The following is a 27,295-nucleotide window of genomic DNA, read 5'->3' on the forward strand; positions in this document are numbered from 1 at the left end:
TTATTTTCATATTATACGAGTTCTTGTAATTCTATGAAACTGTGATATGACACAATACATATATTACATTCATACCTGCTGCTTATTATCATAATGAAAGAGTTTTTCGTATCTGAGGCACTAAAATTAATATAATGTTTTATATTCAGCATACAAAATAGCTTGTAAATTGAAATTTAGTTTTTGAAATTCTGAGACATATGTTGATGAAATTATACATGGATGATTTCTTTTCAAGTGGTGGTATCTATAATTATTACAAAAGTAATCAACACAATCTAGGAAAACTCTATAAAATGATATCCAAGAAAATTTAAAAATCAAAAATATTTTCGATGTCTTAACCATTGTATAAGATACATGAAAAATCGCATTCTTAATTGTAATGAAATTTTTGGAATAAAATCACAAGGTACAAAACAAAAACAAAAAAAAATATTTTCATTGTTCTGAAGATTGCGAAGTTATAGGGGATTTCTGTACGTACAATAGTTCCCAAAAGTGTTGGTACACTCTTAAAATATGAAAAAATCGCTATAGCCTGGAACTGAAATTGAGCATGAAGTGAACCATTTTTTCATATCAACTCCATGTGATTCTGGTGAAAAATATAATTATTTCATTTTACAAAGAAAATGCTGGAAGACAGGGATAAACGTTCCAAAAATGATCGTATATAAAAAAATTCAGATAAATTTAGAGCTAAAATGATCATCTGTCATTTTTTTTTTTTGCAATTTTATGGCATTATAAAAATGATTTGCCTTGCATTCCTTTGTGCTTACATCCATTCCATTTTTATTTTAAGATTTTTCGAAATCGTAAGGAAAAAAGAAACTCCATTCTAAATGTGATTATTTATCATTACACTACTGGTCAAAAGTATTGCAATTTTGAGAAAATTCACGTTTTTTCAAGAATAAGCCCCTCAAAAATAATATTTTTTCATTTAAAGTTATATTTTCTAGTATAAATGTGGTGGAGAAGTTTGAAACTATTGCGTCATCTATTGTGAAGCAATCGTCTGTAACGATTGTGTCATCCTGGTAGTTTATTATAAAATCGCTCCGACTACGAAGGATTTCATTTCGTTTGTTGCGCTCTTAAAGTGCATTCGCTGTGCATTGCTTTTCAATTTAAACTGCTAATTTCATTTTAAAATCTGTGAAATAACTCTTGAGAAGCGACAGGCTGTTGTTTTAATACATCAAGAAAACAATTGTAATGTTAGGATTGTTCATTGGTGCGATTGCAGTGAGTCGATTGCTTCACATCTCATAAAGAAATTCAAAGTCGAAGGAACCGTAGACAAAAAGCTTGGAAGTGGTCGTCTGAGGTTATCTTCTAAACGTGCTGATGATATATTGACACGATTAAGCCCTAAAAATAGATTTGCCAGTTCTGCTACACTTGCAAGAGAATGGAATGAATCCACGTCTGTCATTGCCAGTCCCAGAACATTTCTCAAGAGGCTCTGTGAATCTGGTTACAAGGCACAAGCACCTAAAATAAATGAGTACTGACGAAAACAATGTGGAAAAAACAATTGGAGTGGTCCAAGGTGCACAAAAATTGGAGTATTTGGGAATGGAGAAAAATTATATTAAGCGATAAAAATCGCTTTTCTTTAATGCCTGACAAGCCTGGCCACGTTTGGCGTAAGGCAAAGGAGAGCATGAGGCCAGAATGCCTGGTTCGTACATTAAAACACCCATGAAGCGTAATGGTATGGAGGTGCATATCATATCAGTCAACTGGACGACTTCAGTTTGTACAGGAAACCATGAATGGTGACAAATATGTTGGTGTGATGAAGGATCAATTGCTTCGTCGTGCTTGTGACATGTTTCCAAGGCAGAAATAGATATTTCAGCAAGATCTAGCACCCTGCCATATATCAAAAAAAGGAAAGAAAAGCTTTACAATTAATTTTAAATTTCATTTCAGTTCAGTTCTGACCTCTATATCGAAACATTTATTATTTTAGGTTAAGGCTACATTTGCAAAACATTAAGTGCTTTTCAGTTAAATATTAAGTGCTTTTTAAATTTAAGTGATTTTTAAATATTAAGTGCTTTTCAGTTAACCTGAACTCTTTTATTTTCTTTTCTGATCAAAAGAACTTGAAATTTATTCTTTATTTCATTTTATTCTGGGGGAACCAAAATGGATTTCGATACCGATAACAAGTACATTTTACTTGTATTTTATTCTTTTTTGAAATGAAATAACGTCTTTTATTCTTATTCTTGAAAAAATGCGATTTTTCTCAATCTTGCAATACTTTTGACCAATAGTGTATAGTTGTAAATCAATTGGCATATTGCTAAATTTATCCAACTCTACAAAATAATCTGTGGTAAAATGTTTTCAAGAAGAAAATTCAATCAAAGGCAGGCAAATGTTATCCAGAAAAGTTAACTGAAACGTAATAAGATATTTATTATTAAACATTTTCTGAAAAATCCACATTTGAGTGCTGCAAAGATTTCCACAAGGTTTTCCAAAGTATTTTATTCTTCAGTTTCATATTAAACTTACAATGTGTATTCAGATCACCTGATTACATCGACATTCAGACCGGAGAAAAAGTTTGTTAATGCAAAAGGTAGAAAGTTATACTTTGCGAAATCTATAATAAATTAACCTGAAATTTATTGGATTATTTGTATATAAAGGCCATCTCAACATTCTTGGTTTTTGATAGTATGAAGAAGATAAAATAAAGTACTTGAACCAAAATACTTTATTGAATTCTGCGGGGGAGCATGCATGCATCTGAAGTAGAAAATTTAGTATTTATTGATGGAATGATGAATAATGTTTTTATTCAAATGTTTTAAAAGACAATTTAGAATTCTCACCCCCCCCCAGTTTTAACAACTTTGTTTTTATCAGGATAATGATCCTAAGCAAGTTGTTCCCAAATTTTGCCTCTGCATTTCTATAATTAACCACATAATCGAAATATACTACCTCAGTTGCTGGATTTAAACCTAATAGAATTTATTTTGGAATTGGGAAGTCAACCTTATTGAAGAAATCTGGAAATTTATGAAGATACAACATTAATCCAAAAACAAAACTACAAACAATAAGGACAGTAAAGTGGAAAAACTTTGATGCAGAAATGACAACAACAATATCAAACACGAGAAAATTATATAAAAAGTCATTTAAAATAAATTGTGGATTCTGAAGAATATTCTATTTAATATTAATTGACCGAAATATTATAATATTTATAAATAAGTGTTGATTTCTTAAAATTGTACGAACGCTTTTGCTTTTTAAAAATATTTTTTTCAAAAATAATCCCTTGTTCTTAAAATATTTTATGAAATTTTACTAAGAAACGATCGTAGATATTATTTTAAGATTCTCATTCCGAAATATTAATTTTTAACAGAGGGTAGATCAGTATTTTATTAAAACTCTCGAAAGTACGAAAACTTTTGGGAAGCAATTTATTCTTAAATAAAAATAATCATTTTTGTACAATATTAAAAGTTAGATTTTGATTGTGGAAGAAATAATCATATTTCCATAATTTTTAAAAATTTATTCTATTTTTCTCCAAAAATTAAAAGAAAATAAAAGACGTAATCTAGTTTCTAAGCTATAAAAAAGCAATTTTGATTTTCGGAAAATAAAAATGTCGTTTAAATAAAAATGTACAGTAAAGATAATCATTCCTGCCTTTTTAATAGTAAAATTAAGCCTCTTTCTGAAAATTAGATATATACAAAAATGTTTACAATTTCTTCCAGAACATTGAATCCTTGAAAACATGTTTGTTACAAATATAAATTAAAAGTTGCGTGTCAGGCTTATAGGAAATATAGACTCCCTATGAAAGGAAATAATGCCGCTAGGAGAAGTTCAAAAATTTTGCACTTAGTAAATTAAATTTTCTTAGAAAGCTTTTGACTGAGAGTTTTAAATGCTACGGCTACACAAAGAATTCATTTCGAAGTATTAGACTTTAGATCACATAGAAAAATAGATGAAGACAACGGATCTAAGTGGGTCTGTACCTTCCTCATTCAGAAATTTATCAGACTGAAAAGTGTATTACAGAATTTTATGTAGCCTTCAGGCTTTTTATGCGACATCAATTTCTTCCCTCCAAAGGATCATCTCAATTTGTAATTGCCCATTGGGAGGATATTCTAAGGATATATTTCGATTTTATCTAAATTTCTGGGGCATAAATACATTGAGACATAATACTGAGACATAAAATAAAGATAATTTCAAGAATACTTTAACATGAGAATATCAAGTTACAAAATTCTAAATTATTATCGATTTAAGTTGACTCTATGGTCATAATCCAAATAAACTCGGCTGTTAAGTAACCAATAAATAGTAAGGCAAAAATATGAAATGGGTAAAAAAAAATATTTTAAAGTTTATTATTCATGAAAGATTAATTTGGAGACAGTTTTATGTAGATTAGATCTATGGTGAAGAAGCTCAGGGTATTCACCAAATTCTTAACTTTTAATATTTTTTATTCTAACCAATAAATGGAGGTTTAATAATAAAGCGAAATGCATTTTCCCGAAAGGTTTCCGCAATTTTCATCACTTCTGTATTTCTACAATCTTTCAGCAGAAATGTGACCGCATGAGTTTTACAGAAGTTTTTCACAAAACATTCTATATTACCAACAGAGTATTTTACACACAAGACATTCAAAAATACTACATTTTGAACAACAAAGGAAGTACATTACCCACCGTATATGATATATATCAATCCAAATCGGTCGATGCAAACTACATTTTTTTTTTATTGTTTAAAAAATTAGCTACTCAACATTCCAGTTTATTTCCATTTCAATTTTCGACTTACTGCAGTATTAAAGCTCTTGTTACTATATTATTTTGACAATCTCTGTAAGTATTCTTTTATTCGTCTTCTTTTCGCATTTTAACCTTAGCATAATTGTGAGCTTAGATTTGAATATGTAATGAAGAAACATTGTGACAAACAAGTTTTATTTTACATTAAATATATCGGAATGTTCTCACTCAACTCTTTTCTGACACGTTATCATTTCCACAATAGAAATTAAATAATGTCTAGCATTCGCTAAAACTAAAAACATCTGCATTCAGAATGTGTATTAATTTGATAATTGAAACAAAATACATTTAATTTTATACTGAAAAATAATAGCAGCAAAGGACATTCATCATCAGCTATTATATTCTTAAAAGTAGTGCTTTGCTAAAGTAAAATTTTAAAAATTCAATAAGTGTAATTAATCGCGATCATAATTTTTAAGTCTTCTAGGTGGAAGTTCGAAATTTCGCAATTTTTCTTACACCTGATAAACTTTTTGTTATACTACGTGTGCAAACAAATTGATGAACTAAAGAATATATTTTAATTGCAAAACAAACCTGATAATAAGATTTTTTCTTCTTCCTTTAGTTATTCTGTACCAAAACATAACTAATGGTTCAAAGATCAATATAAAAAATTGATGGTAAAATAATTCGGTAAATAAAGAGTTAAAAACTGTGACTTGAGTCAAAAAGATCACAACTTAATGTATATCCATATTTAACACTGATATACGTTAAGTTGTAAAATGTATTCTCAACTACATAATGTGTCCTAAAGTTATACGTTGTATTTTTGTTGTTTCTTATTGCATTTGCCATGGACAAGCCCGCTGTTACGGAGACAGCGATTTAAGCCTCGAGCGGAGCGCCTCTTGTTTTTTTAGTAGCGGCAACTAGTGCCAAGAGGACGACTTCGCTACTCACGCATCACTCAATCGCTTGCATAACCCCTTTTTACAGGAGGGCATATTCACACATCTCACAGAGAGAACAATGGAAGAACAACCATGCCCAAACAGGGACTCGAAACCAGGACGTCCAGATCACGAGGAAGACACTCTACCCCTATGCCAGGACGACGTCATGCGTTGCATTAAATTAAAAGAATAAAAGTCGTTCATGTTATCTTTCAAAATCTGAGATGAAACCAAATAAATTTTCCCGAAGTAAAAAGTGTTATCTAATTATAAGGTTTAAAAAAATTTCGTATTTTAAATGATTACATTTTTAATACTTTAAAAATTAAGCGCATAATTATGATCATGCGCTTAAATTATTTTAAATTTCAAAATTGACTCAATAAGAAAATAAAAAAAGTAGCTACTACTCAAGCTTAAAATTCCAGAAATAGAAATTACTATTGGAAATAAAGTTGTTAAATATTCTTGTCTAGCCTTAAAATCTTCTGTGTATTTATTTAAAAATGCACTGAAATATTCCTGTCCGCCTTTACACCCAAATCGATCTCAAGAGAAATTTTTTTCAGAATAAACAACAACAGTTTCGAAAAGAATATCTTTCAAGAGAATATTATCTGCCTTTCTGGAAGTCCATTTGTCCCCAAGGATTGTTAAACTGCTCATTCGAAGAGTCTAGTAAGCTCTTAAGGTCTTCTTTCCAACATCGTGCGAAGCCTGCGTCCCAGCATATTCCCTGGTTGACTTTTGATGCTCAGTTCGATGTCATTTTTACAGTCTTAGCAAGATACAATATTCCGATATAAAGGGCGAAAGATACGTGCACAAAATATAACGAAAAATACCTGATAAAGTGTTACGGAACGCATAAGTTAGGACGGAATAATATTTACAATTCTTTTTTATTTGTTTAATTTTTGAAAAGAAATTTATATTAATTTTATTCCTAATTAGTAGGAAAAGGAAATAATATCCTTTTCCTATTGGTTGCTCACCCATTCTTCCTCTTCAAATAAAATTCAACATTTTACAGAATTTGATGTAAACTTGCAAAATGGTAATCACATGGTTTAGCATAATTATTAACACTTCGATTGGAAACAATTCTCGGACTACTTGAGGACGGACTTCATAAATTTGAATTAACACCAGATGACGAGGCTGAAACCTCAGTTGGCAGACATCGCCTTCCCTATATTTCAAAATCACATCAAAAGGAAGACATTCGGCCCCCGATTGCAAATTTAAAGCACACCAAGGCCTTATATAGGGCAGATTTCTTGTATTTTGAAGTTGGTATTCTGCAGTCCGAAACCGAGACCTAAACACTCTGTCTCTGCGGCCAGAAGAAATGTTTAATACAATGTGAGATAATAATAATCTTTTAATCTTTGATTACATTTTTCTGAAAGATAATTTATGTAATAAATATTTGAAACGTGGAACTGATTTATTCAATTATATTAGTTCCTCACTGACTTCTTATCACCTAAGAAAAATTATTTAGCATTTATACATTTTCAAGACCTAAAGATTTTTGGAATTATTTGTTAAACCTTTTTCAAAAAGAAATCTCAGAATCTCTTTGGCTCAATTTTCAAAAACATTATCATAATATAACTTGTATTTATTGCTACTCAGCAAGGTTATAGAATGCTTGTTAGAATTTTTTCTCCTGAAAAGGATTTACACTAACTTTGATGTGAAATAAATTATTAAAATTAACTCATTCATTTTTTGTGCTAGATATCCATATATTTTAAGAAATATACAATCCGTATTTCTTATTCTGAAAATGTTTGATATCTGCATCTATTTTTAATAAACTCTAGATTTCCTTTAAGAAAAGTTTTTTAAGCACTTTCAATAGAAACATGAATAATAATACTCAAAATATGTTTAAAAAAAGCTACGCATGCTTACCATTAAAGAATAGGCTTAAAGAAAGGAATCCTTTGAACGACACATCGTTAATTTTCTCATTTATCTCGTTTAATCTAATTATATATATATATTGTTAGCAATATCTGATTTGTCTACAGTTTACTCTTTACTATCATATCTAGTACACTCTTTACTATCATATGCATTATAAATTAAAAATAGTAATACTGGATGGTATTAAGAATCCACTATTTTTCAACAATTGTAATTTTTAATATCGTTGCGCTTATTTTATATTAATTATAATGATTATTTACATTTTTATACATATTGTTTTTTTTATCACTTTTAGCTTTGTGGATTATTGGAACATGTTACTTAATTATGATAATTTAAATATTATGCAAAGATGTTTTAATTAACTAGATTCGAATTTTCAGGAATAAAATTATTATATATTAGGTATTCAGTTTTTTAAAAAGAAGAGTCATTAAATTTTTGAAATCCTTATGTAAATAATTTATCTAAAAGTTTTCTATTTTATTGCAAGCCTTTTTTTGACGGCAAGTTATAATATTTATTACATAATTCAACATTTTCAAAAGAAAAGTCATCAAAATTTTGAAATCCTGATGTAAATAATCAAACTCGAAATCTTTTATTTTATCGCAAACATGAATTACCCAACCAGCTAACGACAAAAAATCCTATATAGTGTACTAGAAAAGTTTAATTACAAAAACTAACTACTAATGCTTTCCAGTATTTATTTTGTTATAAAAAATAATTAGAATATAAGATACTTATACTCTAATGTGAGTTTTCATTATTTTAATAATTTTCTTATAGAGAAAATTCTTTTCCAGCGTGTAGCATTTTTGTACTAATTTCAAAGCGATTCGTTCTGATAAAATATTTTTTGGAGTTTAAATTAAAGATATTTTACTTAATTAGATTTGTTACTTCGCAGAAGCATAATAATTTTTTCCCTTCATCAAAAATAAGTTTAAGTTTCTTTTCACAATAATTTTCATTAATTCTCAATACGGATACAAACTTTCTGAATGCTACGAAAGATTCTTTAAAGTAAATACGTACTTTTTAAAAATAACTATATAGTTTGTAAACCTAAATTAATTACAGAAACTTAAGGGAGATTTTAATGAAATGTTTAGTAGTTAAGAGTGTTTTAGAAGTATTTGCGTAGGCAATACTAAATTTTTTTTAAAATTATCCACTATTTTTTTTAGAGTTGACTGAATTGTTAGCTAGGAAAATTAATCATTAAGGGAGCTGAATATAGTTCTGAATCATTTATAATTGAATTTACAAATTGCACAAAACTAATTTAAAACTGCATGTTTTCATGTTATATTGTACTTGAAATTGTTAAATAACACTTTCAAAATTGGTTTCTCATTTTATGTCTGAAATGTCACAAAATAGATCATAATATAGATCCCTTGATCTTCCTATGATATTCTCCAATCCACTATGCACAAAATTCATTTACAGATAAAATTTTTCTTATAATTTTTCTAAAAATTTAGATTAAAATAATATGATCGATTAAGCTTTTTACTTGTATCACATGTTTTGCGTTAATCTGCTTTATTATTTATTAAATTTTGTATTAAAAATCAAGTTACTCATATTCGATATTCTTATATTCCGCTATATAATCTTTCTTTTAAAAAACACGGATTTAAACATTGAGATATTTACTAGCCAAATATAACTCTCAGATATCTCAAAAGTTAATTTATATCATCTATTTATTTAAGGAAACAACATCTTTGAATTGTGAGAAGGACGATTTATTTTTGGAGGGCAGTTCAAAAACTAGGCAAGGGTTATTAACTTTAAATCTATTTATTAGGTACAACAGCAAACCAATAATACAATACATTTAAAAAAAATTAAGTATTAAAAATGAATTAAAACAAAGGGATTCTCACTCTTAAAAAGAGCCTGAAGACGCCTTTAGCTCAGAAGATTCGAATAAGAACACACTTCAGTGAAATCTACACATCAGAAAGCTTGAAATTGTGTGACGACGTATTTGAATTCTTGACCCTAGAGATGCGAAACTCAATGGAGAAAGTGGTGTCGGCGATAAAATTAGTTCATTTATTATTCGTTTAAGCAAAACTCTAACAAAAATTTTACTTATTTTAATCAAAATATACTGCGGATTTCTTATCAGAAAAGATTAAACCTGGTTCATATTATATGGAGCCACATTATGTGGAGCAAGAATGAGTGCAAGGAATAATCAATTATCTGTATATCCTATTTAAAAGCAATCTGCATCTTACTTCTTAGTCAGCTAACTTTGACTTTTTTTTTCTTCTCTGCAGCACATAGATAGGATTAGAGGCACGCAGATCAAAGATTCGATTTCACCGAAGATCCAATACGTATGTAGGTCTATTAGTAAACATTAACTCTTCTCACGGACATCTTAATTACATGATGTGGAAATTTGGGACGGATTGCCGGCTTAGACTCCATCTTCATATTTTGATTAATTTCTAATTGACCAAAACCTTCCATTTGAATTAAATCCTGGCAATTAATATAATTGAATTTGACTTAAGGACTCATTAATGTGCGGTGAACGGAATCATATAAATATTCTCGATCTCTTTTATTTAGCCTAATCTGAAATCATACTGTTAATTGCACTGAATAACACATTTTTCTTTTAAGGAATTAGGAAGTATTTAAAAATTTTCTTTCTTTTTTTTTTTTTAAATATTTCACCCAGAAAAATATTTCATACTACCGCTAAATAAGCATTTCACTATTCATATTGAATTATTGGTAGTAATTTTTGATCAGGAATTACAAGATTTATCTCAAATATTCTTGAGTTATTTAATCCATACATTTCAGGAAAATTTTATTGCAAGACAATAAATAAAATTCTTAAATCCCAAAAGTGGTCTTTAGTTGTAAAGTATATGTTCTTGTTATGATATCCTTTATAAAGGGAATTACGATCGTCTTTGCTTTCATTTCTTTTAATCACATATTTATTGAAGGGTTAAAACCATTTTGATATTCTAAAATAGGAGAATATTCTTCATTAAATAGTAGAATAAAAAGAATTTTTCGATGAATACATCTTATATCTTAAATGTTTTTAAAATACTTAAGTGTTAGCTGTCCATAATACATAAAAATAAAAATTTGAGAGTAATTTTGTGAACATTCGCCTGCTGTTGACACTTACCAAAGGGAATAAATTAAATTTATTTTACTCGCATACAGGAATAAAATGAGAGTTCCATCGTCAAATATTTTGGGCGAAAATTTCCTAACTTCCAAAATTATGTAATGCATTTTATTATAAATGCATGCAAAGAATAAAATAAATTCTTTTACATTAGATGTACTGTTCAATAAAGCACCAAGTGATATTTTTAACCTTCCATTGGGCGCAACTAATCTGTGAGATGAAGTCACGAGTCATGATCATTTGAACTTGTTTTATGAAGTTAATGTGAATTTTAAGTTACGTTATTGAGAAAAAAAGTGTTTTGGAACAATTTCACGATTTGTTCAAATTTATCAATAAAAACAACAAAGAAAAATTAAAATGTTATCTAAAAGCCTAAATATACTCAAATCTAAGTGAAAAATTCTGTTTAATATGTTTTTTTAACATACCTTCAAAAATTGCATTAATTGAGTGCATTAATCTCTTAGATGAATTGCGCCGGATCGTGTTAGGATTTGCATTGCGCCCGACGGAAGGTTAAATACTGAAATAAAGGATTGGAGTTTATAAACAGGGAAAAATGGCATAAAACAGTTGCTGCACTTAATTATTCAGGAGAAACTTTCTATTATTGACACTGTTGAAATTCATGAAAAAAATGTAGATTGCTTCCAAAATGCAGATCTTAGTGCTTTTAAAATTAAAAAGTGAAGTTAATAATAAATTTTTATACTTAATAACACTAAATTAAGTAATAAATGGGAATCAAACTAGGCAAATAAACGTCATAAAATTAATCAATTTTTTTTTACCAGAAAAAGTTTTTTCCATGGAAAATGTTTACTGTTGGATTCATGATAACATAACACATCAAACATTTATGACAATACATAGTATCAGGTCAAAAGGTTTTTCACTTATTAAGAAGGAAAATTAAATATGAAATAAATGAGACTATATTAATTTTCTAAGATTTCATTTTTTATATTGTATACTAAATTTTTGTGTTTTAAATCCTCGACACATTTATCTAAAACTACTCATTCGTATTTTAACGTTATGTTCATGCACATTTCAAATAACCTAAGGTATTTGAATCCAAAAAACGTTTAAATTATTTATTCATATTATTCAAAGTAAGCATCGATGGTAGATAAATATTTGAAGGAAAATTGCATGCTAGCATTGTCGGGAATTTTCGAAAAACTATAGTCTGATTTATTGCAATAAAACGATCATATGAATCAGAATGAAAGGTAATTCTAACGATTATTTTGACTAGGAAACGGATAGAATTATTTATTATAGCCCGAATGTTTCCATAAAAATTTAAAGCATTTTCACTCCTTGTAGAAACAAAGGATTATTGATCCGAATTCCGTTGGTTGATACTCTGTATTGCCTCCTGTTGAGCTTCTTGAACTTAGGTGATTTCTACCTGTAAGAATTCATCAAGACTCACAGCTCTTGAATATATAATCTTGATTTTAAAATGTTATATTTTCATAATAAAGTGATGCGAATTTAATGTTTCCATTCGTGACTTCTAGAGATTAAATAATTTATTACTAAATGCTACATTTTATATAATTTGTGGTTTTAAATTAAAAATTGATTTTGTTGTCATGCTATGATGTAAAATCAGTTTCATTTTCAAGTTAAAATCCAAAGCAGATCTTTATTTCTAACTATATCAAAACGTCCTAATTTATAATTATGATTCAGGATTCTTAAATGTTCAGGATTATCAGACATCATAAATTTTTCCCCTATATTAATTGAATTTAAGCCATGAATATTCTTGTGATGATTGTGTGATGAACCAATACTTTAAATATATTCTTCCTTAGGTACACAAACATTTGTATTTTGAACTCTTATACTTTATTTTCATTAAAGGTATTTGATGCTGAAAATATTCATTCGTATCAATTAGCTTATTTTTAAAGCTGACATATCTCTTGATATGTTTTCTTCTATATCGATATTGGAAATGGAAGCTCTAAATGATATTAAACTTTTTTTTATAGAAAGAAATAAGAAACTGATATCAGACTCTAATCGTTTAATGAAATACTTCACTTTGACATGAAAAATATTTCCGTTACTTAAATAGCAATGCATTATTTAACAATATGACCATATTTATGGGAACATAAATATGCTACTTTCACTTGGAAGAAAAACTTCACAAGTATTCTTAAAATTCTCATCCTACAAATACATCAGCTAGCATATCAAAATAAGGGGATTATTCAGCAAAATAAATATTCCCGTCTCTCGTATCCATAACAATACAAGCCTGCATTCTTTAAGGCACATCTTGCGAATGCATTCGTAATGCTTTCTAAAAAGAGCTTTCGTTAGCATTGATTATTGTGGCATCAACAAAAAGACAGTTGACTCTACATAAACCTATACTTACGGATAGAAGTAATGTTAGACAAATGCAAATATCGATATTTTTCTGCAATACATGTAATGCTGAACACCGTCGGCATCTTGCCAAAATAAGCATAAAAAAGCACTATTATTGCGTGATGCGCGTCAAAACGACATTATTGATTGTTTTTGTTTCCTGCTTCTCTTTTATGTACGAAAGAATTTATTAAAGTTCAGGTGTATGGCAGTCTTAATGTCAGGCGTGAAAACAATATCGCTTCTCCTTTTTAAACCTCTGTTTCATTTTTCAATACATTAAAGAATTTTTTATTGTTAATATTTTTTTTTTTCATAATTATTAGTTGGATTTCTTCGTTTTCAGGAAACATACGTTAACCTAAAATTGTGCCGGTGATTTTTCTAATCAGTTGTCAATATTATGGCATTATATATAAAAAAAGTATTGTTAATTAGGTACAAGTTTATTATAGTAATTGTAAATGATAAAAAAATTCATTGAACTTGAAGGGAAAAAATCACTGGCCTCAAACATTACAAATTTTACCACTTTGTTGCTAATAATTTATTATATAAATGTAATTTTGTGATAGGTGGTCTTCTTGTACTTCTAGTGCTAATTGCTGACGATCAAGTTGTTCCATAGCAAAAATTACTTACCTAAAATAGAATGAGTTTTTTTATTTATTTTTATTTTTTGATCACAATTTATTTATCTATTTAAATGAATAAGGAACATAGACAAAGTAATCTGAAAAATTAATTCTAAACATATTCATTAGATTAGATTTAACTAACTATAATCAAAACATTTTTAATTAAAATTTCTTTATTGCAATTTTTCTGACTAAAATTTTAAAATTTTCCATCAAAAATCACTGTTACTGAATAATTCCATAGTTCCAAAAACGTGATAGAGTAATTTTTTTTGTCGGATTGCTCAAAATTTATATATAAAAATTCAAAGGAACACACAGATGTGTTTTATTGAACGATGGAATCATATTAACTGAATATTTTGTATATGGAAGCTATTTAGTGTCTTTGAATTTTGATGAAATCGTTTCTTGTATATTTCAGGTTATTGAAACTGGATATTTATTTATGAATATTGATCTAAAAATTGCAAATCTTCTTCCTTTCACTTTTCCTTAGATTTGCTTCGCGCAAATTTTTCTCCCCATTCAATTCAAACAATTTTCTTAATGGCGTAAATCCTTAGAATTGCCTATATATATATATTTAAAATTCCTGATTCTTTTCTTTTTTTACGGGATTTTTTCTTTTTGACATTGACTAACATTTCTAAAACTTGTATGAAAGTTCTATTAACGCGAGCTTAGATGTTTGAAATTACTAATGGATATTTTTACAATAAAAATAGATACCCTTAACTTCGTCCGAATTTGTCCGTGCAATTTTGTCTCTGATTCTAAACTGCTTGAATTTTTATTTTTCAAAAAAAAGTTGAGTGAATGGATATAAATTAATATAAAGAATGTAGAAAATAATTAAAATACTGATTTATATCAAAATATCTTTTTCTTACTAAGCACTTCCCTTCTTTAAATTAAAACTATGTTAAATAGATAATTTTATTTAAAATTATTACAAAATTGAAAATTTTAGAAAAATAAAAACTGTTTGTCAGTGGAATCACTGAACAATGTGATATATTACAGAGATCGAACTTTCAATTGTAATGTTATTTCTAATTCATATTGCTAAAAATTTTCGCCACTGTCATAAAAATAAATTACTTTTAGATTGACAGGTTTTAATTGATTTTATTGCTTAACAATAATAATATATAATTTATCAATACTTGCTACAATGTGATAACTTCCATTAATGCTTAATTCTCTGTTAATATTTACTTATTTTATAATCTCATTAATTAAAAAAATTAATTATAGTCAGAGGATTTTTTTTATTTCATTTCATGCTACAGAAAGCAAAATATTCGATGAAAATGAAGACACAGAAATAACATACCTCTCATGCATAACACTATTTTATCATTGCACTTATTAACGGTAAATTCTAAATATGTTAAGAGGATATATATTAATTTTTAATAGTTTTGTGAGAAAACATTTTACAGAAAAATGCAGATTACTGTAAAAGTTCTCTTGACATATTTTATGAAAAAATTTTATTATTTTGTTTAGTATTAGATACTATCAAAATTGTACGGATAAAATATTTTTGTTCAGTACGTACGTATATACATTTAATTTGTATTTGAAAACTGAATACAACTTGTGAAACTGGTTTATTAAATAATATTTTATATTCGTTAATTCAAAGGGATTAATTTTGGATAGAAATTAAAAACATTTAAATATATTTTCAATTACATAAATTCGTCTTTTTATCCTAGATACTCCTTATTTTCTCCATTCCTTTATCTGTATTAATATCTTTGAGACGAGAAATCGAATTGGTTTAGAATCTGACAAAATAAAATACAGGAATTTAGATTAAAAATACAGAAAATTTGTGAAGCTTTCTGTTCACGAAATAATATTCAAGTTCCTCGGAAGAATATTGATTAATTATTATAATTTTCTACACGAAAATAATAAATAATTCGAAACTAAGCCACATTTAGAACTTCAGAACTTTCATTTAATCCACGAAACGCAGCATTATTCATTCGCGTTGTACGTTCTTAATATCGTTCATTTTGCATTGGACTTCACATTGCAATGAAGCCATTGTCTCCATTGATTCTACTCTAGGTGTGATTAATTCATTTCTCTTATCTGCCTGTGAACCAGCAACAGACGTTTCTACTGGGAATTCATGATCTTCCCTTGGCTTAAATGAGACATGGAAATTTACTATCCCTTTCCTTTAAGCAAAGGACTCATCACGGAGGATCAGCCTGATTAGTTTTACTTTTGTCAGCTGAAGTCAGTTCCGGTTTATTTGTAACGTCCACTTGAATGCATTAAACACTGAAGGTATGCAGGATGTTTCAAAAGCCGACTTAGAGTTTTAATTTTAAATATAGATTTAATTAATTGACGTAAAAGAGTGCAACATGCAATAAAATTCTTCTCATTGTGTAAAATACTTTTTTTACAAATAAATAAAAAGTAGTACTGAATTTTTAAGATACAAAACAAGACAAGCAAGTAGAGAATTTATATCCTCTCAAGGAGTTATTAAATATTCATTTTGTACAGTCTAATACCTTATTTAACTGTTATGACTTTTGTAGCATGAACCACTTCCATAGAGTAACCTTATTCAAGTCACGCGTCTTCTAACACTGATCGTGGAACTGCGCGCTATACTGCGCGCGTAACTCATATGAAAATAAGACATAAAAGAAAAAAAAATTGCATCCATGGAACCCTTCTCCCAGTTTTTGAGGTAGAATAACTATGAACAAAATTCCAAATCAACAAAAATCAAAAGAAGGGGAAAACTTCTATTCCATGAGATTTGATTATGTATCTATTTTCAAATATATCAAGAACATTTGGTGCATACTAGATTACATCACGGAGAATTGAATCAGGTAAAACTAGAAGAAAATTCTAATATATAAAATGCTCTTTGAAATGATTCATCGATCATCTCTAAATTTAAATGATAAACCACAATTTGATGACTCGTATATTTTGCAAACTAAGCAGCTGACCAAGCATTTAAACGATTTTCTGTATTAAAAATACTGGATTGAAGTTTTTCATTTGAAACAGATTGCCATCATTTCTATTGAATCATATGAATCCAAAATTCCATTAAACGAAACTTTTACATATAAATAGCTGATGCAGATTCTTTAACATACTTTTTATATTTCTTTCCATCTGGGGGCACTAATATTAGTATGTAAATCGGTTTGTTCTTAATTCTGAAAAACTTACGAAATTTACTTTTTTCTATGCGTACAATTAGTGCCTATTGAACCATGTCAAATTATTACTAACAACAAGACAGCTATTCTTAATTTAAAGGTATCTGTATCCGTAAACACATTCTAAAGCTTAAATGCTGTTATTGTCATGTTTTCTGCAAACCTTTTTAGTTATCCATGATCAACACAAATTTTTAGTTAGCCATTTAAAGACAATGATGTAAATTCACACAATTTAAATAGAGTTGTACGAATTTATTACCTAACAAACTAGTGATTTCTTAGTTGGAAAACGACATTATTTGTAGTAAAAATTAACAACATTTATTAAAAAATTTTTAACCATTAAAGAAAGAAAAATAAAGATTTGAAATGATGAATTATTGACAAATTCGGTGTTCATGCTTTAACGCGGATTAATATTTTTAGCATATTAGTTTGAGGCATTTCTAAGACTAAATAACAATGTTTGTTATCCAAGAAGTTAAAAATATTCTTACTGTTAATTTAATTTTTTAAATTATTTTCATAAATTGATGCTTTTTCGTAACTAAATTTCATGAAGCAGAAGAATAAGAAATTGTTAAATGAACGCATTCTTTCTCATGTATTTAATTATGTTTGTTATTTATCCCTCTTCTTAAGGGAATTGTCAGTTTCTCACTTCTATATATATCTTTATTCAATATAAACGTTAAATTTAAATAATGTTCTAACATAACCTATTTTTTGGGTATTTATAAACGAAAATGCATGCTAATTATTAATATTCAATGTATTTAAACAGCTAGTGTCTTTTTAGTTTGTAAATTCAAAAAAAAAAAAATGTTAGCTACTTTTTGTTCTTAAAGTATCTGAAGTAGATGTTTTCTGGTTAAAGACGTGATGAAATAGGTAAAATAGGTAAATAGGTAAAATGTGCATTCATTAATGTATGCTCTTCAATCTAAAATTTTGTAAGACATTTTTCTGAAAATACATAATTTCATCCGAAAATGAAAATATTTAAATAACCATAATTGAAAAATCATTAATAATGTAAAATCCTTTAACTGAATTTGTGCCATCTTTATAATTATATTTTCTTTATAATTTATTTGTTTCTTTACAGTTAGTGATGGAAACCCAGACGCTAGAAGACTCTATGACGACCTCATATCTAGATACAATAAGCTGGTGCGACCTGTGATGAATGTTACTGATCCTCTGACCGTTCACATAAAATTGAAGTTGTCACAACTGATCGAAGTTGTAAGTATAAAACTATTTTATTAAGCATTGAAGAGGTTTACTAATGCATCATGCATGCAGGGAACAAAATAATCTCTTATATAGTACATAACTACTTTAGGAACTTTTTATAAAAACTTATGAACTCTCTGTTCAACCGAAATGGCAACATATTTAAGAGACGAATTTTTTTTTTTATCTAGTTACATCTTAGCGAAAATGAAGCAAATAAAAGTGAATGTTCAATTAATTCTCAAAAATAATTTTAAAATGTGAATTTCTATTAAAAAGAAATGAATCACAAATCCTTATTTAATTTTGGGGAAATTAACGAGGAATAAATTAGAACATAACGATGAGAGAAAATTATGGATTACTGCCTTATTTTATTAACTGTTCTTCCTTACATTCAGTAATTTAGTGAGAAAATATTTATAAAAGGTTACTCAATAATTCTCTGAAAGAAGTGCAACTTTCTTCAAAAAACAAACAAAAGATTAGCGTCTGTTTATTTTTGCGTGTCAAAGGAATTCAGAAACACGAGAGAGAGTGAATTAAGCTTAAGGGAATGGAGAAACGTTCTGTGTGAAAGTGGACATTGTGCGTGTTACATGTACAGAAAATCTATTTGAAGCCAATCTGAGCAGAATGCAATGATAATTCGGTTAAATCACGCATTGGGAACCAACTTTTCGAGATATGAACCCTAATTGTCGCTTTTAATCACGCTAGCCCACAATTCTAGTTATTGTTTAGTTCCCTTATGCACTTTACAGACTTTAATAACTCACATAGATTTTTGTAACAAATAAAATAATATTAAAATAGAAAATAATAATAAAATGTATGAAAGATTATCATACCTTTTACTAGTATTATGTTCTTAAAATAATAAATGAAAGCTATGATGCTGTATTAAATAACGTACTAGAAGCGAGAAAGAACATGGTTTACAGGCAAAAATTTGCACAGTTTAAAAATGTACCTATATTAACTTTTTTTTTCTAGTCACTTTCAGCGACTAATATCTCGACGTACCAACTGGTTCGTCGTTATATTATTTATCTTCAATTTCAGTTAAATTGTTCAAATATAACTTCAGTTAAATTGTTCATACCGTGGAATGCCAGACATTAAATACGTGCTACTTTAAATATGTTGCATATATTCCGCTCATTGTACTAATACATTTTAAGGGAGACCAGTTTCATGATATTTAGAGCTATTAAAAAAATGTAAATGTATGTTTCAGCTATCTTATAAATTTCGCGATATTGTAACTTTACTTTTTTATACGGCTCGTAAACTACACACGTATTAAACAAAATCCGTTTTCTATAGTTTTCAACACTGAACAAAAGTTACGTCATCAGAAAGATTATGAAACAGGGAAAGCTATTATTGGAAATTAGGTAAAAAAAATTAATCACCAAAATTCAGTAAAAAAATTTCAAGACTTTCCAACTCGTTTTACTGAAAAGGAAATATTTCAAATTTTAAAACGGTGTAAAATTCATTTTTGGAAATTATTGATATTTTTACAAATTATTGCAGAAAAATGCCAAAGTTCAGATATTTTTAATCAAATAAAATTCTAGTTGAAATTTCAAAAAATCTCTCCGTAATACGCAAGTAAAAATATATATGCGCCATCTGGTAGTTGTAGGTCAAATGATCTGGGCTATAGAGTGCCACCATGCACACATATATCCATTTTTATTATTAGTAGAGATTATAGTAGGGCTATATAAATTAGATATATTTAAAAATAAGAAAAATTCTGAAAACCTTAAAAAAATGTACGATTAGTGAATTTGATATTACATGTAACATTTATTTATTCAAACGTGCCACTAATGATCTGGAATGGTAATTTCGTGAGGGAGTGTCGGCTGAAGTGTCATCCTCATCATTTGACGATTTTTCAGAATTACGACGTCCGTTTCAAAATAATCACTCCGAAAATGTACCTTTTAACTGGGATGTTAACTGCTACTCAACAAACTGTTGGCAAAATTTCTCCTTAATACTATTTATAGACAGTTTTAAATATATCATATCATTCCAAAATACTTTTATGTATTACAATAATGCAAATTGATATTGAACTTCGCTAACCGTCAAAATATATGCAATGAGAAGTATCATCTACTACTTTTAAATTTACTCTTCTTTTAAAATGTCGCATATAATAAGTTGAGGATTGAAGAATATATTTGTGGACTTTCTGAAGAAAAATAGTTCTATTCCATAATTCAGAAACGTTCCGATATGCATGGCATTAAGATTTTTAATTGCAAATTAAGCAGTATAATGACTGCAACAAAAACAGGTCTATTTACGAAGAAAATGTACAATCCTGGGTCTCTCAAAGCAGAAAAAAAAAATTTCAGTAAAGGATTTATGATTGTAGATTTTTTCTACAATTGGAAATTAAAATTAAGAATTATTTTTTAAAAAATATTAAAATCAATTCAGCGTACTATCAAGAGAAAGTTTCAGGCCCGATTTTTATAAAAGAAATTTCATTTCCTTACACCAATGAATTTCACGAAGTGATGTTTCATGAGAACAAAGCTGCAAGCCATACTTTGAAGCGTACCACTATATTCTTGAAAAAAATCAAAACTGATACAGGTACTACATATATACCTTTTCAACATATTCCTGCAAATCCCTCACTTATGGATTGTTGTGCCTTTGTTGTGTTAAAAAAAGCTCATTCTCAGCACAAATCCACCACTCTGGAAATTGTAGTCGAAGAGGGCAGGAAATCAATACCTCTTGAAATTTTACTGAAATCATGATACAGTTTCATAGGACAGAAAATAGAATATTTAAAAAAATAATCATTGCAATGTAAACTTTAATTAAACGGTTAGGAAATTTCGTAAAACATATTTACTGATTAATGTCTAGGATTTTCAAAATTTTTTTTTAATCAAGACATGTCCTTACTTTTGAAACGTGCGGTCGCATATCACTGAACCAAATATAATTCTCTAAATCCTATAAACAAATTAATTACGAAAGATCTTTGTAGCCAATTAAAAAAAAATATGCTTTATGTCAGTAAATGGGTTTTAAATGCACTTTTTGTTCATTAAGAATCTGGGCAAATGAGAAAGCATGTTAATGCATTCTTCACATGACAATTATCGAGACGATTACATGTTCTATAAAGTTTATTGAAGAAAAGATAAGCTATACTTCAAAGAAATAGCGAATGTTCCTAGCGAGGAAATTGATGATAAGTTACTTCAACAATGCTCCATCATATTTCTTAGAATATCTGAAGTTTAGAGTTTTATTCTTTCTCATCTTATCGAAAAGCACTTCCCATAAATTTTTGTTATCAATGTTTTCTTGGAGATCCTGCTCGATAAAGCGTGCGGAATGAAGTTTGTTCTTCCAGTTATGAAACAACCATCGTTCCATAAAAGAATAATAATGACTAGTTCTGATTAAATACTTTTAGGAAAATTTGTTCGTGTTTAAGAATTCTTAAGTCTTTTAGGAGTATGTAAAGTTCTCATTAAGGTGCATTATCATAATCATGCTGATAAACAAGAAGCATCACTTTCTTTTATATCCCTACTGAAGCATTTTTAATTTTTATTCTTGTTGTTGTTAAGTTATTTATAGTTGAATATTTTAGTTTATGATGCAAGTTAGAGCTAATATGGAAACTGGGTTTGAATTCAGCTGCTTGCGAAGAAAACAACATAGCGATACTAATGATCGCGATTGTTTTCCTATTTGGAATGTTTTAATTACAAAAAATTTTACTTAAAATTATAGTTACTAATTAAGAATTCTTATTGATTCTGATTGAATTCTTATACTGATGCAGAATGCTCAAAAGTCAGATATTACTTTTTAATTTTGTATTTAGTTCCGTCTAATCTTAAGTTGTAGTTATTCTTTGTTTTTAACTTATTTAAATGATAAAAATATTAATTAAATGCAGTCTATAAAAAATTCAAATATTGACCATATAATATGATATTTCCATTACACTTTTCAAGAACTGGGTCATGCCCTCGTATAACCCATCGCTCTAGATAATGATTCGTTTAATATAGTTTTAGAATTAAATGCACCCCAGAAGAATAGGAGCACAGTGAAAGTGTGCAACTGCAAGAAATATATTTCATTCAAAAACAAGAGGAATGTTTGGATGTTGCGATTGCTAAACCCATTCCAAACCCGATTCCATACCCATCATGTATTCATTCCCCCCATTCCTTTCATATAAAATTTATTTATTTTAAGTAAGTAGTTTTTTCTGTATAAAAAAATTAAAATATTTAAAAATTGATACTTTTTTCATAGTTTACATTTGAAGGGGTTTTTTTTCCGAAAAGGAATCTTTAACATTCAATTTTGAAAATTAATATAATTTGTCTTTAATTTTTATTTACGTAGTCAAGAAAAGGTTTTATGATTCCTTATTCAAAATAAACTGAATTTTTATCATAAAATTCGAGACAATTTTTAGTGTTATGAGAATATATTTACATGAGGATTTACATAATTTTTACAAGAAGAATAGGATTTTCGTTCACATTTTCTAGGAACTTGCTTCTTCTTCCGTTCTGCACCATGATCATTTTCCAAAGTTTCATCACTAGCAAACGAATCTGAACTTTCTTCATTACTATGGGTAGGAACACATGCGTAAAGATCTCTGAGTCTCTGCTGCTCACATATATATGTTACCATAGTCATAAAGTTAAATACATATGAAATACTAGCACACGCACGGGTCAATTTGACCCCAAACCCCCCAGTAAAAAGAGGGATACACTGATTTTTAATGTTCTTATGTTCTTCTAGCTTTTACACGAAAGTATAAAAATTAACATATTCAAACTTTTATAAATGCATAGCATTTCTAAATAAAACAGAAAAGATAGTATCAAAAGGACCTCATACGCATGCTGAAGATCATGAAGGTGTATATTGTTTAAGCCCAACAAACACACATTTATGAACAATTCTCGGCTAAATGTTAGAAATCTTTAATAATTTGAAGTTTTGAAAAAAATTTGACATAGAAGCAAAGATAACAATGAAAGAATTTCAGATGCTGAAGTTATCTTTGTTTGAGAGAAAATATTCAACGTTAACTCTTCTTAGTAGTGATGACTATTAAAAGTTTTTTTAATGCATGTTAATAGGCAGTACAACGAGAGGAAATTGTTTTGATAAAATTTTGAAAAATTCAAGAATGTTAACTAAGTACTAATGCAAGAATGTTAGAAAAGAACTAAACTCCCCCTATTTTGAGCAACCTGCGGCTGAAATTCATTAACGAACTGACAAAAAAATTGGTACATGGACTGTATACATGATGAGTTAAATGAATAAACATCTCAAAATTTAATAACTAGTTACCAATCAGCAAGTAATAGAATTATATATATATATCATTAAAAAATTCGAGATTCTGACATTTCAGAAGTCCCTGAGAATGAAAAACACATTTTTGAAATTATTTATGTGTGTCCTTTTGTATATGAACAAAATAACTCAAAAATGATTTGTGCTAGGTGGATGAAATTTGGTATGTGATCTACACCAACGATTACCATCAAATTTTGAATGAAATCCATTCAGAAGTCAGGCTGCATGGCTATGCGAATATCAGTCATCGCGATAACTAGAAAACAAAGCAAGTTAGAAATATAAAATTTAATACACAAGTCTCTTAGTATAAGCTATTAGTCTCTTTTGTATCTGTTATTTGTCCTTTTCTTGCGGTTAATATTATACAAGTGCATTTATATGAGAGTTTACGAGAAAGTTTCGGAGAGACCGCTCCCGCCAGCTTCAAGTAATAGTGAAAAGAATAACAGAAGGCGTTTGCTGCAAGAAAAAAAAATGACTAAGTGAAAGAATGGTTAATAGTGTGTATGGTATTGCACAAATTTGCTTAATCTGACCGCCGCTATGTTCCTGTAAAATTATCAAGTCAATGGAAAAACATTTTAAAAGTATATTTTAATGTTCTCATATGCAATTTTCTGAAGAATCTACAATTTTCATGAATGCGGTAAGAAGAAATTCCGATGTTATTGTCAATAATGTTTTGTCCGATGTAAAAGCCAGTGCAAATAATGTTTCAAATTTGCCAAGTTGATTGTAAAAGCAAAAATTCTACTTAACATTGTTCCTTTTTAATTATTTAGATCCATATATTCAATGAGATTTTTAATCTTTCAACCAATATTCAATTAACATTTTAATAGTTATTGAAGATATCTAGATTTTTGTTTCAAATGTAGTATTGCGAATACTCAAACGCAAAGCAAATATTATACTGCTTGGGAAATATCTCTTAAAATTGGGTTAACTGTAAATCTGTAATTTTATTATTAATTACCCGATATAAAAATTCTGATAATGAGTATAAAAAAGATATGTAAAGTTTTGAAGGAAATTTTAGAAAAGGAATACTGCGATTTATTTTTCGAAGTGAAAGTGCAAACTTTTGTGCAAATAGCTTCGCAACAATTATTTGCTGTATTTTTTATCATATATCATATGACTTTATTTCATTTATAGAAGAGCATATTATGTAAAAGTAGAGTCATTCAAAAATTCTCGATGGTACTTAAGCACACAGCAGTTTATACAACGTGAAAAATTGTCCCGTTTCTAATAGTCTTTGCTACTGGAAATTTTTTCATTCTATTTCTAAATGAGTCTAATGCACATTTAATTAAGACACTGCAATCTTTACTCGATCATTCATTTTTTTCTTATACCTTCAAAATTCTATCTCAATTATCACTGCGTACTTCATAATTTTTACAGCCTCTTTAATTGACTTAAGGAGCTTATCTTGAAGAAGACTACGCGAATGGATATTAATCATGTTGAATTTAAAATACGATAATATTAATTAAAAGGTTAAAATCAAGAGTGTAGCTCTCTGAAAGAAGAAAATAATCAATGTCGTAGTAGATGGACCGTGAAGGTGATTAGAAAAACTATTTAGGATAATTGTAGTTTTTAATGTGTCAAGCAGCAAGGGAATATTCATAATTTAAGAGAAAATTCGTTTTGTTATTTTGCTGTTTAAAATATCTCACTGCTCATAATTTTAAATCCTAAAGCTTCATTTTTTTGCTAAATGATGGATCTGCAAAGATTTATAAGGAATAAATTATTTTTATGAAAAATGGCACAGAAAATTTTAAACTAATTTTAATGTAATACAAACATTTCTCATGATTTATCGCAACCTTAACTTTTTATATATAACTATTTCCTTTACTTTACTACTTAGTGTTTATAATTATTTTTAATATTATTTAATAATTAGGAATGTGATTTTAGATTACCATTTCATTTTTTAGATAACCTTCTTTAAAAATATCCAAAATATCTTCTTGTAGTGGAGATTAGGGCAAGTGAACGAACGAGGCAAGATAAAAAAAAATGAGCTAGTTTATATTACTCATATTTTTCCAACTTATGACTATTTCTCCGCACTTCTAGACAATAGAGATGATGTTAGGGTATTTTGATTGACTTGTAATTTTCATGATTTTCAACGTAATGTCAATCTGACCAGCAGTGAAGATATTTAGTTACTTTTTGTTATATAATATTTCCTTAAAAAATACGTTTTTTAATAATCACTGCCTATTTATATCTTATTCTCGCGAATCTTACCAAAAAAATCAATAGCTTTTAACTTTTCCAGTCGAAGAAAAATGAAAGGCGTAAGTTCATGACCTCACCATTTTGCTTCAAATGATTTTAATAGTTTTTTATTTGGCCTTTTTTTATTAATTTATTACTTATTTTGCTTGATTTTCTTATTCGATCGAATCCATAAACTGTCTCATACCACACTGAAAAGCACAAAGAATTATCCATGTTATACAGCGATGTCAACTTTATATGAGCTGAAATTACCAATGAAAGTATAGTGCAGTTCCTACATGTTGCGAGATCTTTTACACTTCATCCGGAAACTGGACTAGAAAGTGTCAATAGTTACACACGGTGTCCCAGTGGGATATTATGTATGGAAGCAGGAAGAATTGTGATAAATTTCGTATTACAGAAAAACAATGATTTTGAGTTATAGAGACAGGCATAGTTCCGGAAACGTGTTTTTAGGACTCAGGTTTTAAAAATTAGATATTACTCAAAATTTCGAATTCGAATTGTTTGTTTCGAAATTGCAATAATTTCTCTTAATTAATTTCATGTATGAAAATGTAAAAAGCAGTCCGTTGTTGGAATTAGAGTAATTAATATAAATGCATTGCATTCTATGTAAAGAAGTTCAGAAAAAGCATGTATAATGAGTCATGTGAAGAATCATGTGCCATATATATTCCTCTACAGTTCTACACGCTTAAAGACACATTTCAAAAAGTTTAGAGTAAAAACATATGGAATCTAGTTTCAACACTATTGTAAAACTTTTAATATTCCTTTATTTTTAATTTAATTCTACCTTCTTCTTGTTTATCTACATAGAACACCCCCTCCATATTAAACCACACATGAACCGTGAATTAAATGAATAGAATGAGAAGGTAAATTAAATTTTTATAGCCATACCAAAATACCATTTAAGGATGAATAAAATTATCGCCAAATTACAGTCCTTGCATATAAAAGCACTCTTACATTCTTGTCAAATAAGTTTTGGAAATGTTTTCTTCGTTTAAATTGAATGAATACAGCATTATACTATAATAAAAATTAAATTTACCTTTTTCGAAACATCTTTCTGTTTAACATTTGAGTTGTGAAAAAATTACAGTCGCTGACTAGTTAAGTAAAGAAAAAATAAATATAAAAAAATATCAACGTCACATTGTTACAATTTATATCCATCCTTTAAGCTAAAATCGACGAAACGTGACCAGAAGAG

The 27,295-nt window shown here is 28.2% G+C and overlaps 1 protein-coding gene across 3 annotated transcripts in view; it reads left to right on the forward strand.

The window, feature by feature from the left end:
* Positions 1-27,295, forward strand: part of LOC129960196 (acetylcholine receptor subunit alpha-like) — a 333,853-nt gene that overhangs the window by 199,146 nt on the left and 107,412 nt on the right. For 2 of the 3 annotated variants that reach the window (XM_056073419.1, XM_056073418.1), the window contains exon 2: positions 18,272-18,411. The exons of the other annotated variant lie outside the window; for it this stretch is intronic. In XM_056073419.1, coding sequence (XP_055929394.1) covers positions 18,349-18,411 — 63 coding nt within the window. In that variant the 5' untranslated portion in view covers positions 18,272-18,348. The remainder of the gene's footprint in view (positions 1-18,271; positions 18,412-27,295) is intronic. 3 annotated transcript variants of the gene reach the window in all.

This window comes from Argiope bruennichi, chromosome X2 (assembly GCF_947563725.1).
Source record: "Argiope bruennichi chromosome X2, qqArgBrue1.1, whole genome shotgun sequence".
NCBI classification, from domain to species: domain Eukaryota; kingdom Metazoa; phylum Arthropoda; class Arachnida; order Araneae; family Araneidae; genus Argiope; species Argiope bruennichi.